Raw genomic sequence first — 17,298 nt, forward strand, 5'->3', positions numbered from 1 at the left:
GGAAACCACCATGCGTTTGTATTATTATTATTATTTTGGATTTTGAATTCCTTAGGTAAAATAGGTCATCGATTCCCCCGTTGTGCTGCTCAAGGAAAAAAACGCCACACCCATTTGTCTCCCCTTAGGTCAACTCTCAAAAGTAGGCTCTTCCACTTCACTTTCTTCTCTTTTTCTTTTTCTATTTTAATTTCATACCCATTTATGGATTTTGCTTCAAAAATACCACATTTCTTCTTCACTTTCATGCAATAACAAAACCCATTTAATTTCAAGAACAAAAAACTGGGTTGGCTTTTTGTGTATGCAACGTCGCTCTCATTCACACTGTTTAAGTCGCTTTATGATTTGACACCAAATTTGTGAAATGGTGTATATATATATATAGGCGAATCCATGGGTTGGCTTCCTCATACTGATATTCACATGCATCCACTGATTCAAAACCCTTCATTTCCCCATCACTATTCCTTTCTTTTCTTCACTTTTAAGCTTCCTTTCTTCCATTTCCTCTGGGAAACATGTCAATTTTCATACACAATTCCAAATTCTTTAACCACCCATAAACATCAACCCCTCCTACATCACCTAACCAAATCATTCAAATTTCGAATCTTAATCACCCATCTTCTTGTTGTGCGGGTCGGGGTTCATAATCTTCATACGCCCACGAGACAAATAGTTCGAACCAATCAACTTAAACATATATAATAGTTTATCATCAAGTATAAGAAAACCCAATGTCATTTGATGAAGCTCAAATGAAATAGCCTGAATTATGGTATACCATCTTTATCTTATGCGGGTTTATTATATGTATTATATTTGACATTTTATTATAATAAAATATTTTATATCAATTTTTATTGCTTTTTCCATTCACCCCCGTTTAGATATGATGATTTTAACAAATATTCTCAGATATGATGATATTTAGGCACGCAAACACAAGATCACGAACAAAGAAGGAAGAAGATAAAGTTGAAGCTGAGAGCTCCACAGAGTAAACAACATGCAAAAAAAGCATAACAAATTGTTTAAGGTTTGAAGCATATAATGTGAGAAAGAGAGAGATTTAAATGTTGGGTTTTTGAAGTTTAATTCTACAAAATTAATTTATGCATAACATTGTTGTCGTCTTAGGTTGTTGGTTTATCCAAATATAAAAGAAGAAAATGCATATTTTATTTATTTATGATAATAACAATAACAATAATAATAATAATAATAATAATGAAAACTAAAAACACATACAGGAACAGCACAAGACTCTACGCAACCACAAACATGTCGTACACAAAAACGGCTTTGGATTTCAACAACAATAATTTTGTATGTTCCAAACTACGCATTGAAATTTGAACCCAAACCTTTAATTTAATGTAAAAACAAATAAACATTTCCACATTATTCCCCGATTTTGTGAAGGGTTTTCTTTTTTTCACTACAAATTTTCAGGATATGCAGAAATAATCAACGGAAATGAAAAGAAAAAAAAAAACAAAAAAAAAGTGAAAATGAAAATATGATATATATTTTTTTTTTTAGGATCTTGGTGGTAGGAAGAATTGCGTACCCGCCATGAAGCTATTGAGCGGCGCTGAGTATAACGAAGAGGGATCGAGTAAGGGTAATGCGGCGGAGGAAGCAGCGTTGACATCGGCGGCACCGGCGATGAAATTCAGTGGTTGCAACCCACCACGGCCGCCGGACGAGGTCTCACCAGGAACATAATTATTTTCGGGTCCTTGATCGTATAGAATTCCCTTGAAAACATGTCCTCCGATGTTCACCGCCGTTTGATATGCGTATTGATCATCGGTGTCGTCGGTGGAGCTGAGACGAACGCAACGGAACACAGCCGGGGAGTTCAATTCCGCCGGGAAATTCCCAATTTCTAACCCTAAATTAAAATTAAAAAAATTATAATATGTATAAATTGGTGAGGAAAAAAGAAGTAATTGTACCAGAAGTGTTGGTGGTGGGGATGTTATAATCTGTGTGGCGTTTGGGATGGGTTTGTAAGGCGGCGAGTTTTTGTTGGCGCTGACGGCGCTTGGCGGCAGGGACCCAAGTGCTTTTGACATGGGTCTGGCAAGGGAAGCCTCGGGTGTTGCAGCAACTCCTGCATCGCATATGGGTACAGTCTTTTTTGGCTTGGTTGCCGCAGTCTTGGCAGCTGATTCCCCCTCCGCCTGATCCGGAGCTAATCATCATTAAATTACCGGATCTGGACGAGGATTCATCCGAGTACAGATTGTTGTTGTTGTTGTTGTTGTTATGAGACCGCGTTTGAAATAGCGATTGTTGTTGGTGCTGTTGGTGCTGTTGGGGCTGTTGGGGCTGCCATAGCTCGACGCTTCCGGGCTTGTACCAAAACAAGGTGTCCGGGGGGAGTGTTTGGTTTGGGCGATTGGTGTCGGGTTGTTGGTGTTCTTGGTCGGTGGAGCCTAGAGTGAAGAAACCAGACATTGACATTGTTGCTGTGAGGCAGAAGAACCTGAAGGTGACCTAATATCCATAATCAGAGGGTCCAACCCCTGGGTGATCAATTGAAAGAAGAAAGAAATTGGTAGCTGCTGGTGGCTGAGAGTTAATCACGCTTTGAATTTCTGGTCTCCTTTGTGTCTGAGAGTGGCATTTATGGCGGAGAATAACAGCTCTGTCTGCAGCGCCGCCATGCCTTTCTCCGCCCCACTTAATCTCTGTTTCTGAATCTGCTGCAGTTATCACCCTTTTTCCACTCTCTCCTCCAAACAGCACAACCAATTTTGTTCTTCTTCTTCTTCTTCTTGTTTTTGTTCTTGTTCCTCAAGATCTCATCATCTTGATCCGACGGCTCTCCGTCGCCCACATGTCAACCCACCAGCTTTTGCCCCCCTTCCTCCCTTTTGCGGAAACCCCGCTACTTGTCTCTCATTTTATTTTTCTCTAATTTAAATTCTATTTTTTACAATTTATTTTCATTATTTATTTATTGGTTTACATTTATTAAATATTAGATTATTAATTCCATGGCTCGTCACTTTTATGTCACTGGTAAGAGTTATGATAAATCGGTTGAATTGATTTCGATGGAGCTAATGAACTTGTTGAGTTTGACTACAACCTTAAATATGTCGTCGAACTCGGTCGGGTTTGACTATTATTATTATTTTTAGATTGATTTATTTTTATTTATAAAGAAAGAAAATGATTGGAATATTTTTTTTAAAAGTAATTTTATATAATAATGAAATAATGGGGGATTTTGGGCAGATAGTATTAAAAATTAAAAAAGAAATAATTAGATATTTATTATATGAATATTTATTTAGTGCTTGTGATGGCGTGGCTCTACAACCACACACACAGCCACTTCTCCTCGTACCTTTTCGCTTACCCCTGATCCTCTTTTTATTATTATTTTAATTAATTCCCCATTTATTATTTTACCTTAACAATAAAATTATATATAAAAAAAAAAAAAGAAAAGAGAAAATAATGTTGGGGGCCATACTAAGAGAGTAACATGTGTGTTGGAGGTTTGGGTTGGATAAATTAAAACCCGTTACACCCAAACACGTCGATTTAGTTCATAAGATAAGAGCTAGGACCCACGTAATTTAAATGAAGCGAGAATCCTGCTTAAATGGAGAATGAAAGAGGCGAGATTTTTTAAAAATTGAATTGAATGATAGATAATTTTTATCTAATAAATTTGGCTTATTCCATTTTTTTTTAGTTATTCTTATTTTTTTCATAATTATTTATTGGACATTAATTAAACTTATGTAGAGTAAAAATTTAGACGTGAATAATTACTAATGAGACATTTGACTTTTTATTTTAAAAAAAATATACAAAGACATTTGATTTGTACCGTGCTATAGAATTGTAAAAGTGTTTTAATTAATCACGCAACATCAATTCAAATTGACTCGACAAGACATACTAGAATCATCATGATAAACATTCAATATTAAAATATTTTATTTTAAAATTTTGAATTAATTCACTAAGCTAGAGTTTTTTTTTTTTTTTTTTTTTTTTTTTTTTTTTTTTTTTTGTTCAATTTGACCCGAGCAAATTTATTTAAATTATTGAGTTGCAAACTCCGTTCCATTCTCAAGTAGTTAATCCAACTAATTCGAAATTTCGAACTAGTCCAACTTGAATCCTTGTATATACCCGTAAATGAAATACAACATTATCAAATTTAAAATAAAATGCAGCTAAAAAATACGAAAAATAATCGGGTTTAGGGTTTAAAGCAACAAATTTAAATTAGATTTTATGATAAACCCTACTATAAGTAGGGTAATTAAGGCAATTCACTCATCGAGCATTGTACCAAATTATTAACAAGATAATGGCTTAATTATGGATTACTCGACACCCAACCCTTAAATCATTGCCCTTCCTCTTCTTCCTCTTCACAGTTTCCTAATTAAATTATTATTTTAATATTTTAAATCATATTTAGTCAAAGTTCAAGCAACAGAATTAAATTTCTGAGTTTAAAGAAATGTAATATTTAAAAGACCGTGAGAGGTTGTTGAATTAAAAAAATTAAATAATGGAAAAAGAAATAGAAAAAGGAAATGAAAATAGGAGGGGAAGGCCGAAGAGAAGGCAAGGTTTTCGGCGAAGAACATAACCTTTGGGAACATTCATCATTTAAAAATGGTCGTTGATTTGACAACCCACCTCCCTCATACACACATTTCACCATCTTTCATTGGGCCACACATTTGAATCACACTCATAATAAGTCACTTCACTTGATGTAAGAAAAGAACCCACTTTATAGCATATCAATTCATGCCATAACATTTTTTAGATCTAAGTTACAATAATTTATTTAAAGAGAGATATATTTTTAAATCTATATCTAATAATCATTTAGAAATCGTTCTACTGTGGTTTGAGTGACGGTCACATTGAATAATTTGTGTAAATTTGAGGGTTTTCGAGTGAGAATGGGTGAAGGGCGGGCGGGCGGGTCATTGGATAAGGACATGAGTGCGGGCGGGCCATTGGATAAGGACATGAGTGAATGAGTTAGCCAAGATCCCATTGTTGACTGAAGATTAGATTTGATGCTAGCTGGGGCAACCCCATGGCCCATTCCATCCCCAACCACAGCCTTAGATCCTATTTTTCTTCCCTTTCACAGTGTTTGATTGTCACTTTCACCAACTTCCTTTTTTTTTCTTCTTTTTGGTTCTATTGGGCCTTTCTCTTATTTTACTGGTTCGGCCCACGGCCCACGGCCCAGTTGGACAAGGGTTCCAGGCTCAAAATAATTTAAAGAAATAAAAATAATAATAATAAAAGAAAAAGAAAAAAGCTGGCGAGCAAGAGAGAGAGAGAGAGAGTGGTGCCATGCAATCCCATGCAAAAAAGGAACGTGGAAAAAAAATAAAAAATAAAAAATAAAGAAATTATGGCCAAATTAGTTGTGCTCCGAGTAGTTTGGATCTTCTCTCCTTGGGAACCTTCCAAATTTGGAAACAACATGTTTGTCTCTCTTCCACAATTTCCATTTCTTCTCTCTCTCTCTCACCATCTCGACCTGTACTATTTCTACTCAATCACCACACCCAAACCATCCAAGCTTCCAAATTCCTCCATTTTTCACTTTTGGTTCTTCTCCTAATGGCGCTTGGAAGGCCCCGCAGTAGCAAGAGATCCTCCTCTTCTTCCTATGCTTCCACTGTTACAACCCTCATCTTCTTAGCCTTATGTGTTCTCGGAATATGGATGCTCACCTCCACCTCTGTTGTACCTCCGCAGACCACCACTCGGACTTCTTCCGATACCTCCTCCGTTACTACCACCATGGACAATCTCCAACTCCCCAGATCAGAGGATAAGGAGGCGTCTGCGGTGTTCGAGGATAATCCTGGTGATCTCCCTCTTGATGCTATTAAATCCGATGATAGTAATGATAGTAATGATAGTACTGTTATCGATGACCGATCAAAGGACAATGCCAGTGACGGGCAGGAATCTAGAGACCAAGACGGGGGTGGCGGAAATGAGGCTCAATTGTCGGAGGAGAGTGCAATGACTCAAAACCAACAAGTGGTTGAGAGCCAAAAAGTAGAGGAGAAGGTAGACTTGGGAGGGAGCCAAGAACAAAACGCTAATTCATCTGATCAAAGCAATGAATCCACGGAGACTGTGGAATCTGATAATAATAAATCGAATGAAGCATCGCTCGAGATTAATCCTCAAGAACAACCACAAGAACAGCTGCCGGAAGAGCCTGAAAACAATGGTAGTCAACAAGAAATTCCACAAGCAATTACAAATGAAGAGCAGCAGCAGCAGCAGCAAGCAACCGACATCCCAGAAAACAGCGGAGACTCTCAAACCGATCAACAGCAAACAACCGACATCCCAGAAAACAGCAGAGACTCTCAAACCGATCAACAGCAAACAACCGACATCCCAGAAAACAGCAGAGACTCTCAAACCGATCAACAGCAAACAACCGACATCCCAGAAAACAGCGGAGACTCTCAAACCGATCAACAGCAAGCAACCGACATCCCAGAAAACAGCGGAGACTCTCAAAACGATCAACAGCAAGCAGCCGACATTCCAGAAAACAGCGGAGACTCTCAAACCGATCAACAGCAAGCAGCCGACATCCCAGAAAACGGCGGAAACTCTGAAAACGATCAACAGAAACCTGAAACTGAAGCTGAAAAAGTCCCACAAGAATCTGAAATCCAAAACCAGGATGATGGCAAGACCGAACAACAGCAACAACAACAGGACAGTTCAAACACGAGCAACAACAGTGAAGAAACTGCGTCGGAGCAAAATCAGCCACGAGAGGAACACCGACGAAACAAAATGCCAACTGAGAATCAAGAATCACAGAAAACTGAATCCAGGGAGAGCCAAGAAACACCAAAGGACTCAAAAACAACAGAAAACAAAGTGGAAGAGACAACCACGGCAGGGTCACTTGATACCTCGGCAATACCCAAAGAGTCGAAGGAGTCTAAAAAGTCGTGGTCGACACAAGCCGCGCAATCGGAGAACGAGAAAGATCGCCGGCGGGAAGAATCCACTAGCAACGGCAGCCTCTACGGGTACACTTGGCAGCTCTGCAACGTCACGGCGGGCACCGATTACATCCCCTGTTTAGACAACGAGAAAGCACTGAAGCAGCTGCGTACAACAAAGCACTTCGAGCACCGGGAGAGGCACTGCCCCGAGGAGGGACCCACCTGCCTTGTCGCACTGCCAGAGAATTACAAAAGATGCATCGAATGGCCCAAAAGCAGGGACAAGGTATACATAGATAGATGACATTGTTATTTGTGACTAGTCATTCATGAACCCGTCCTCATGGGATTCGTGGGTTGTCACAGATTTGGTACCACAATGTGCCGCATACAAAGCTAGCCGAAGTGAAAGGCCACCAAAACTGGGTCAAGGTCACGGGCGAGTTCTTGACTTTTCCCGGCGGTGGCACCCAGTTCATCCACGGCGCTCTCCACTACATAGATTTTATTCAACAGGTTTAAAAAAAAAAGTGAAATTCCCTTCTTGATTATCGTATTAAATTCCATAATAAATCAAGTAGGAGATGGGTGCAGGCTGTACCGGATATTGCATGGGGGAAGAGGACAAGAGTGGTATTGGACGTGGGCTGTGGAGTTGCCAGCTTCGGCGGCTATCTGTTCGAAAAGGATGTTCTTACAATGTCGTTTGCTCCAAAAGACGAGCATGAAGCTCAGGTGCAATTCGCACTTGAGCGGGGAATTCCGGCCATTTCTGCTGTCATGGGCTCACAACGTCTGCCATTTCCAAGCATGGTTTTTGACATTATTCACTGTGCTCGATGTAGAGTGCCTTGGCATGCAGAAGGTCTTACAATCAAAATCAATCATGGGCTTTCCTGTTTTCTTAATTTGTAATTTCAGCTTTATAATTAGGAAATGGGACCTTTTTCTTTGCTTGCGCATGTAGGAGGGATGCTTCTCTTAGAATTGAACCGAGTGCTGAGGCCAGGTGGATTTTTTGTTTGGTCTGCAACTCCCGTGTATCAGAGCCTGGAAGAAGACGTCGAGATTTGGAAGGGTAAGACGAGTAACATAACGTGTCAAATAAACAAACAAATAGATTTGAGAGCGCTTTAGATACTTACCGCACCTGCCACTGTCATTTCTATGGATTTTTGTTTTCCCCTCAGAAATGTCTGATTTGACGAAGTCCATGTGTTGGGAGCTAGTGACGATTCAGAAAGACAAGCTGAATTCCATTGGGGCCGCCATTTACAGGAAACCAGCCTCAAATGAATGCTACGATGAAAGAAAACACAAGCGTCCTCCCATGTGCAAAAACGACGATGATCCGAACGCAGCTTGGTAAGCAAGCATGCGGGGATATTGCGAGCTCAATGTTCTTCAATGGTTTTAGCTGATGGGTTTGATTTGATTAGCATCGGACTTCCGTTTTCAGGTACGTGCCATTGCAAGCGTGCATGCACCGTGTACCAGTTGACAATGCAATGAGGGGCAGTAACTGGCCACAACAATGGCCGAAGCGGTTGCAAGCACCTCCTTACTGGCTAAACAGCTCACAAATGGGGATTTATGGAAAACCAGCTCCGCAAGATTTCACAACTGATTATGAACATTGGAAAAGAGTTGTGAATAAAACTTACATGAGTGGATTAGGCATAAATCTGTCCAACATCAGAAATGTGATGGATATGAGATCTGTTTATGGCGGGTAGAGTAGATCATTCTGTCTATTCACAACTCAACCACAAAAACTTATTCTTCTGAATGAAAGCGTTTCATGATACCTCATGCATGACTCGTCCTTGCAGGTTTGCAGCAGCGTTGAGAGACCTTAAAGTCTGGGTAATAAATGTGGTGAATATTGACTCTCCTGATACACTTCCGGTGATCTACGAGCGCGGTCTCTTTGGGATTTACCATGATTGGTGTGAGTCGTTCAGCACATATCCAAGAACATATGATCTACTACACGCTGATCATCTTTTCTCAAAGTTGAAAAAGAGGTAGAATAAGATACGTTCTTTTAAGCTTCTAAGTGCACAGATAAAGATTCAAGCCTGACCTTTTTCTCTTGTACAGGTGCAAACTGCAACCTGTCTTGGCAGAGGTGGATCGAATAGTAAGGCCTGGAGGCAAATTGATTATCCGAGATGAATCCAGCACGATTGGAGAAGTGGAGAACCTGTTGAAGTCTCTCCGTTGGGAAGTTCACTTGACCTTCTCCAAAAATCAGGAAGGGCTTCTGAGTGCTCAGAAAGGCGATTGGAGACCAGATACTTATGCAGAGTCTTCCTGATTTGGTAGAAAAACAAGCATCCAATTCAATAAAAATAAAATTAAAATTACCCCCTAGCAAGAAGATTTGTAGACCACCTAGCATCTTCAAAAGAATGCAGTAGGTAAATAGGCACAGGCACATACCTTGTCCCCTGCAATCAGCTACTTGTGAGCTGCGAGAACTTCATTAGAGAGAGTGTAAGATATTTGGTCCACAAATTGTTAGACTTATATCCATAAAGTTGAAAATAATTACATACTATTGTATTCGAATACCCTTCATGGAAGAAATTATATTTTGAGTTCATTTTTTCACCACAGCTTCTTGGAGAAATATAGGCACTTCGTCATGACTGGACATCTGGTTCTTTTTCTAACAGAAGCTCACCCCATAATTTAATAGCTGAAATTCTTTCCAAAGATTATTTCAGAACAAACAAAATTGGCATATTTCAAAATCTAGCTAATGTAGAAAATCCATCTTCAATTTGTGTGCCACTACCACATTTATGAGACACAGCAAAAGCAGAGATAATCCAAACTCAACACCTTTTCACCACGGCTTCAAATAATGAAAAATAAAAAGGCATATTTTCATTAAAGCCAAGGCCTAAATTTGCAACAGCATTCTCTGTTGCAGAGTATCAACGAATAACAAATATTATCAAAAGTTTTCACAAAGTTAAGATTCCTCTGCACTGATATGCAGCTTCAGTCCAACACATATGTGCTTCCTCGTTCCCAGAAGGCAATCAATCAACTTGATGCAAGAAGTTTCTGCAACTGACCACTAGCAACAGCGGCTTTAAGATCTGAAAAATATGTGGAAATCAAACCAAGTGGTGATGGAAATGAGAAATTTACTCTACGTCACTGAATAAGACGTAGAGAACTTTCAAATAATTAAGAAGCCGAGAGAACTCACCATCAGCGCCACCAATGTGCTTGCCATTCACAAAAATTTGAGGAACAGTGCGCCTGCCTGTCAGGTCTAGCAGGACACTCTGAATTTGAGGTCCATCATCTACATGTAATGTAGATACTCATTATGTGGTCATGAATATGATTCTTCAAACAGTTATTGAATTTGCAAATGATCAACAAAATTAACACCGAATAAATACCTCGAAGATCAAGCTCCACAACAAAAGGTTTTTCGTGAAGTTCACTGAAGATGCGTTTGGCACCCATGCAATATCTACCAGTAGAAGAAGACAAAGATAGAATATGAATCGCTTAATTATTGTTATTAAATTATTTTTAAGAAACCATTTGAAGTGCCATAATTTTGTAGGTCTTCACTATTCGTATAGGATGATTCTTTTTTCTTTTTTAGAAGAAGCAAAAAGCAAATTTCATTGATCAATGAAATTGCTGGAGAGAGAGAGAGAGAGGAAAACCCCAACCCAATCTCAAAAGAAGTTACAGAAACCTACTTCAATTGGAAGTTGGATCAGTACGTAAATAAGAAATAGCTAACATGGCGCAACCTCTATAAGCCTCACTTCAAGAAAGAAGGAATAGCATAAAATCAGGGGGACTAAACGGTGTAAAGAATCCAATCGTAATACTGATTCCAGAAATCCAATTGAAAAGATCGCACATGTGAATGGCAATCTAGATAGAAAATGAATTCATTTTGTGATCAGTATATTACGATTGGACATCTAAGCAGTTCTCTCTCCACATACCTAAGAACTAAGCAAAATAAAAATAGTTCAATCCACCGCCGACAACCGCGTAATTCTAATAATTCAAGGACGACAGATCTGCTAGAAACCACCAAGAAAAAATAAGCCACAGTAGCAATCAAACAAGCTTTCTGTCCTTGGAGCAAATTATCTTGGCTTGGTCCCATCTCCACAAGGGAAATATAAGCTTCCTATTCACTCAAAATTTGACCAAAAACATCCGAATCCAGCACTCGTATATCCTACATTTATTTCTCAAATATACGAGAATCGCTACTAATAGAAATTACACATTGACTGGCAGCAATTACTCAATGATTCCTAAGCCTAAATATCACGAATTGAGCCATCGAAATACGCAGGAAAAATAAATAGAAAAAGAAAAACAGAAAGCGTGCGTTCATCTAATTAAAAAAGAAAAAGAAGACGAGAACATACGGGCAGTAGGATTTGGAGAACATGGCAATCCTGTTAGAGAAGATGACATTCTGAACGAAGGCGGAAGTGGAAGTCGAAGCGTCGGCTCCGATAAGGCCATCTCTTGGCCGAAGGGCGGAGAGGGTGATCACCACCAGAGCCAGAGTCAACTGAAATCCGCGCATCATCGTCCAAAATTACACACAATCCTTCACTGCTAAGCTTATATATCCAGGCCTATTGGGCCTAAACGGCCCGCCAAAAGAGAGAGAAAAAAAAAAGATATATATATATATATTTTTTTTTTAAATTCAATTAGTGGAAAAGATTCCGAGCACAATCCATTCCAATTCCAATATAACAGCCACTAATTATAATTTTACAATAAATAATTTTATATTAAAAAAATATAATACTTTTAACTTTAAACCATAATTAATTGACTGAATTATATTAATTTAAGAAATTAAATGTACTGTTCACTATAATTTTCTACTCTTATTTTAAAATTTACACAATTTTGATTTAATAAATTATAATTAGGTGATGTAATATTTAGGTCCAACGTCCTCATTAACACACCACCCGGTGTTGGGCTATGTCTGGCCATGATACTATTTGTAACAACCCAAGCTTACCGTTGGTAGATCTTGTTCATTTTGGCCCACTACAGCTCGCCCGGTGTTTAGCTATGTCTGGCCATGATACCATTTGTAACAACCCAAGCTAAGCTTACGGAGGGTAGATCTTGTTCATTTTGGCCCACTACAGCTCGTATCTCACGATTTTAAAATGTGTCTTCTAGGGAGAGGTTTCCAAAATCTTATAAATAATGTTTCGTTATCCTCTCTAATCGAACATCTCATATATAAAAAGGCTCACAGTAAAAAAACACTCCTAAAATTTACTTCTTGTTTTAAAAAAATTGAAAATAAAAACAAAGTTAAAATAGCAAAACATATATATATATATTAAAAAAAGTCAAAAGTAAAAGAGGTGTGGTATATATATATAGATATAATTTTGCGTATAAAAATGGTAGTCCAAGGTCAACGTGGTCATGGTATGACTTTCTTCATTTTCACCCACGAATTTAGCGTTCTTCTAAAGAGATGGAAAAGGGATGAAATGAGCTCTTCGGCTTCATGTTATTGAAGAATAGTTGGCATACAAACACAGATTCAAATACAGATCGAATTTGATTTCGATCAACTTACAATAAACGGATTCAGAAATAGATTCATTTTGGATACACATTTTTCTTATTAAAAATTAGGGCTCGAAAGAAGAATACGATTCAGAATCTCAAGAATTGGACGCCGAACCTTTCTCGCAAAGCTTATTGTAATCTTCAAGCTCTTCGTAATACACGTCCCACACACATCGGACGCATCCACTCCCACAACAATCCCCCGGCAACGGCTTCTCCGGCGGCGGCGGCAATTTCACGGCCTTCTTCTCTGTCGCTTTCTTTTCTTTCTCCTCCACGCCTGTCCTCTGCAAATCAACGGATTGGATTTCTCTGGCTCCGTCGCTAGCCATGATCGATTTAGGGTAAACGCTTGACGATTGGAAATTGGGGATTATTTTCGCAGGGACTCGTCTCATGGCCAAGGGGACATGTGGCCGCACATTCTCTGCCTCGAATTGGCGCAGACGATGTGAATTACGATTCGATAAAGATGAGGAGAAAATGGAAGACGGAATGAAATTGCGATGGATCAATTTCATGAAAACTAGAACGACTACACCGCCAATTATGATTTATAATTCCAAGCGGAGGATCAAATTTTGACCAAAATTGAAAAGTTTAAAATAGTGCCCTAATTCATCGCATCAAACCCGACACGGCGCCGCCCTGGGTTTCAATTGGGCCGGTGGCCCAATTCTAAATTGGCGGCCCAAATCCAGAAAAATGGTTTCCGGACAGGATTGCGACATTCTTATCAGCTATAGATTATATGCTGTCCTAAGAAAAAAAAAAAAAAAAAAAACAGAACAAAAGAAGAATCATGTTGGATTTTCATCACATGATATTTATTCTAAGCTTCGACATCCGAGGTTGACATTATGGATTAATGGCTTATTTATGTCAATTTTTTTTACCGTTGTTTTGTCTTATTTAATTTTCTATAAATATACTACAGTGGAATCTCCCGGGAGATATTTGTGTCTTCATATATTTATTTAGTTATTTACATAATTAATACATAAATTTAAATTTTTAAATATTAAAAATGCTAGTCTTGTGAATATTTATAGTTTTGTAAATGTCCAAGCCTACCGTGTTCGATAACAATATAACAGCATAAGCCTACCACTAACAGATATATTATCTGTTTTGGCTCTATCAGCCTCATAGTTTTAAAACACATGTACTAGGGAAAAGTTTTTTACATCCTTTATAACAAATGTTTCGTTTTCCCTCACAAACCAATTTAGGATCTCACGGGGTGCAAAAACTTCTTCCTAATAGACTCGGTTTAAAACCGTCACACTGACGTTGACACGTAAAGGCCTGAAATGGACAAATATCTACTAGCAACAAGTTTAGGCTATTACAAACATGTTCACAACAACAATTGGAACTATCCCACCGGCAAAAGGAATAGGACCAAGGCAAATCTGGTACAATGAAACAACATCTTCCTTTACTCATGTCGTAGAAGCTAGTGACAAAAGATAAGGCTAGCACAATAGATGTCTCTACGGGATTAACGTGTTTGAGACTGGGTTAAGGATCCTTGTCTCCCATATTGGGCCGGCGCTTTGTGGATGAATGGTGAGCCTGAATTTCCACTCATAGCATCCACTGGATTAGCAACGACATGAGTTGGTTTGATCAAAAGAAGGTGCATGCAAACTACTACGCACCAACTCTCTCTTATCTATTAGCCTAAACTCGGGTACTACGACACTAAAGATCCATCCTACAACACAAAACCATTTATGGTTCCATGTTCATGAGTTGGGTTCACATCTATTTATGTGAGTCCCAAGAAGTTGGTGAAAGCACACACATAATCCACTAATCTTCATAGCATTCTACATTTATTTCATGTCTCCACTAAATACACCCACTACATTCCATGCCTGAATCCGTGCAGCACGCTACCAAACCACTCCTTAAAATAAACATAACTCCATATCCAATACCTGCAACTTTCTCTATAAAGCTCTTCCCCTGCAACGGCCTCAATCCCATTAACAGCAACAATGGCGTTCTCTCTCCGCTTCTTCTTCCTCTTCCTAGCTTCATCTCTCTTCCTTCCCCCCTCTGATTCATGTCACCCCACCGACAAAGAAGCCCTTCTCCACTTCAAACTCAAAATCACCTCCGACCCTTCTCACCTCCTCCTTTCATGGAACTCTGCCACCGACTGCTGCTCCTCCTGGGACGGCGTCGCCTGCGATTCCTCCGGCAGAGTCACCAACCTCACCCGTCCCGGGATTGTCTCCGGCATCGACTTTATCGCCGACACTTACATGTCTGGATCTCTCTCCCCTTTTCTTGGAAACTTGTCGTCTCTTCAATTTCTCGACCTCAGCAATCTCAAAGACGTTAGCGGTCGAATTCCTTTCGAGTTTGGTAAGCTATCACGACTCACCCATTTGTTCCTCGATTCAAATAAGCTCATGGGTTCGATTCCTAGAAGCTTTGGGTGTCTTTTTCGATTGGAAAAACTTTATCTTGGCAACAATCAGCTCTCTGGAATCATCCCATCTTCCATTTTTGAGCATTTTAAGTGCCTTTCTGAATTGGGTCTGTCCGGAAATAGACTATCCGGGCCGATTCCTAGCTCAATTGGGAAGCTAATTCAGCTCAAAAATCTTGATTTTCATGCTAACAATTTCTCCGGTAGCATTCCTAGGAGTATTGGGAAGCTTACGAATCTCAGATATCTCGATTTCTCTGAAAATGAGCTAACAGGGAGGATTCCGACATCGATTGGTGGACTGTCGGAGTTGGTTTTGCTGTACCTTAATCAGAACAAGATTTCCGGGAGCATTCCCTCTTCCGTGTCCGGACTTAGTTCCCTAATATTCTGCCGGCTGTCGGAAAACCAGCTGAGTGGTCGGTTACCGGCGTCTGTCGGTAAGCTTGCAAAGATCCAACGGCTGATTCTTGAGAACAACAAGCTTTCTGGGAAATTGCCGTCGTCTATTGGCCGTTTAACCACTTTAACTGATTTGTTCTTCGCTAACAATCGTTTTACCGGCAAGATTCCCAAGACTTTTGGAAATTTGGAGAACCTCCAAACTCTGGATTTGTCGAGGAATTCGCTTTCCGGTGGCATTCCTCATCAGTTATCAAAATTACAGAGATTACAGAGCTTGGATCTTTCGTTTAATCCACTTGGGTTGCGATCGATTCCGAATTGGTTTGTTAAAATGAGGCTTTTTAGGTTACTTTTGGCCAAAACTGGGATTGAAGGGGCGTTTCCCAAATGGTTGTCTTCATCTTCTATATCAGTTCTTGATTTGTCGGCCAATCGATTAACAGGGCCGTTGCCACATTGGATTGGGAACATGACCAATCTTTCATTCCTTAACCTGTCGAAGAACGGATTTCATTCGACAATTCCAGCTGAATTCAAGAACCTTTTACTGTTAATGGATCTTGATCTTCATTCCAACCACTTCACTGGGTGCCTTGACAACATATTTTCAAAAGGAGTTCAAGACCCACTTGGCCATTTCAATTCCATCGATGTTTCTCGCAATCATTTCAGTGGTTGTATTGATGAGAATGTTGGAGACAGAGTAGCAATGTCTTCGATCAAGTCACTTGTTTTATCCGACAACGAATTGGAAGGGGAAATTCCCAAGTCGTTGTCGGAACTTAGTGAGTTACATGTACTGGACGCAGCTAGAAACAAGCTTTCCGGTGAAATTCCGGCGGAGCTTGGAAATGCGACGGAATTGACCACGATTTTGCTTTCAAAGAACAAGCTATGTGGGCGGATTCCAGCACAGGTGTTGAATTTGCAGAAGCTTTGGAAGTTCGACGTGTCGGAAAACAGACTTTGTGGCGAAATTCCGCCGCATAAAACACATTTCCCGGCATCTGCGTTCAAGCATAACCGTGGACTCTGTGGAGCTCCTCTTCCTCCCTGCAAGCATTCTTAGTGATTTTGTCTTTGGTTTAGATTATGTAACGAACTTGATTTATTCTTTTGTTCTTTGATTTGTTCCTTAATTTTGTTACAAAGATTTGTTGTTAATGATTGTGATGAATAAAAATCATGAACAGAGGTAGAGGATGAGAGGGATTTTGTTCAACGGCTACTTGTTCAGTGATCCATTACCATGACAGTTACCGTTATTTTGGCGGTAAAATCAAGACAAAGAAGGCACTAATTTCGGCCCCATCAAATATTTAAGATTCCATTTTGGTTGAAAATGACACAAGAAAAAGGACACCCACTTTTTCAATTCATTAAATCTCAACGGCTACTTCTGTCCCTGTTCCTGTCTCGCCGTCTTCTAATTCCTTCGCCGCTATTCAATCTAATTAAGAATTACACTCCGAGCTGGATTTCATTATTCAAATTTGTCGTTTTGTTTTGAAACTTTTCTACTCGTTCTTCTGTGTCGTGTGGTAGTTGAAACGGAAAAATTCAGCCGTTTATTATTCAAATTAGCCTTTTTCCGTTTTCCCCTCCGCCGCCGCCGCCGCCCACGCTTTCCACCACCACCGCCATTGCCCACTCCCCCGCCCCCATTTCCACTTTTTCCTCCAACGGTCCTCTCCGCCGCCCCGTCTGATTGTCTCGCCACCAAGCATAAGCCTACGTTTAATCTAATGATCTATGTCATCACTAACCGTTGTTTTCTTCTGCTTACACCAAATGTTGATGATTATTCGGAGAAGAGTCACC

General features: G+C 39.6%; 4 protein-coding genes across 4 annotated transcripts; 2 read left to right on the plus strand and 2 right to left on the minus strand.

Annotated features, from left to right (window-relative positions):
* Positions 1–1,533: 1,533 nt before the first annotated feature.
* LOC111781892 (protein SHI RELATED SEQUENCE 1) lies at positions 1,534–2,874 on the minus strand. The gene is made up of 2 exons (XM_023662623.2): positions 1,968–2,874; positions 1,534–1,903 (listed from the first exon to the last, which is right to left on the minus strand). The coding sequence occupies exons 1-2, from the start codon at positions 2,476–2,478 to the stop codon at positions 1,545–1,547; spliced, it is 870 nt and encodes a 289-aa protein (XP_023518391.2). The 5' UTR covers positions 2,479–2,874; the 3' UTR covers positions 1,534–1,544.
* Positions 2,875–5,599: 2,725 nt separating this feature from the next.
* Positions 5,600–9,623, plus strand: LOC111781683 (S-adenosyl-L-methionine-dependent methyltransferases superfamily protein). Its single transcript, XM_023662368.2, has 8 exons — positions 5,600–7,293; positions 7,374–7,523; positions 7,602–7,872; positions 7,975–8,085; positions 8,198–8,372; positions 8,467–8,739; positions 8,840–9,034; positions 9,111–9,623. The coding sequence occupies exons 1-8, from the start codon at positions 5,641–5,643 to the stop codon at positions 9,325–9,327; spliced, it is 3,045 nt and encodes a 1,014-aa protein (XP_023518136.2). The 5' UTR covers positions 5,600–5,640; the 3' UTR covers positions 9,328–9,623.
* Positions 9,624–9,880: 257 nt separating this feature from the next.
* Positions 9,881–11,622, minus strand: LOC111781620 (Glutaredoxin family protein). Its single transcript, XM_023662309.2, has 4 exons — positions 11,438–11,622; positions 10,433–10,506; positions 10,234–10,332; positions 9,881–10,120 (listed from the first exon to the last, which is right to left on the minus strand). The coding sequence occupies exons 1-4, from the start codon at positions 11,602–11,604 to the stop codon at positions 10,065–10,067; spliced, it is 396 nt and encodes a 131-aa protein (XP_023518077.2). The 5' UTR covers positions 11,605–11,622; the 3' UTR covers positions 9,881–10,064.
* Positions 11,623–14,304: 2,682 nt separating this feature from the next.
* LOC111781180 (uncharacterized) lies at positions 14,305–16,699 on the plus strand. The gene has a single exon (XM_023661641.2). It carries the CDS (start codon positions 14,633–14,635, stop codon positions 16,544–16,546), a length of 1,914 nt encoding a protein of 637 aa, XP_023517409.2. The 5' UTR covers positions 14,305–14,632; the 3' UTR covers positions 16,547–16,699.
* The last annotated feature ends 599 nt before the right edge of the window (positions 16,700–17,298 follow it).

The sequence above is a fragment of the Cucurbita pepo genome, chromosome 19 (genome assembly GCF_057944985.1).
Source record: "Cucurbita pepo subsp. pepo isolate OVF chromosome 19, ASM5794498v1, whole genome shotgun sequence".
Lineage (NCBI taxonomy): Eukaryota > Viridiplantae > Streptophyta > Magnoliopsida > Cucurbitales > Cucurbitaceae > Cucurbita > Cucurbita pepo.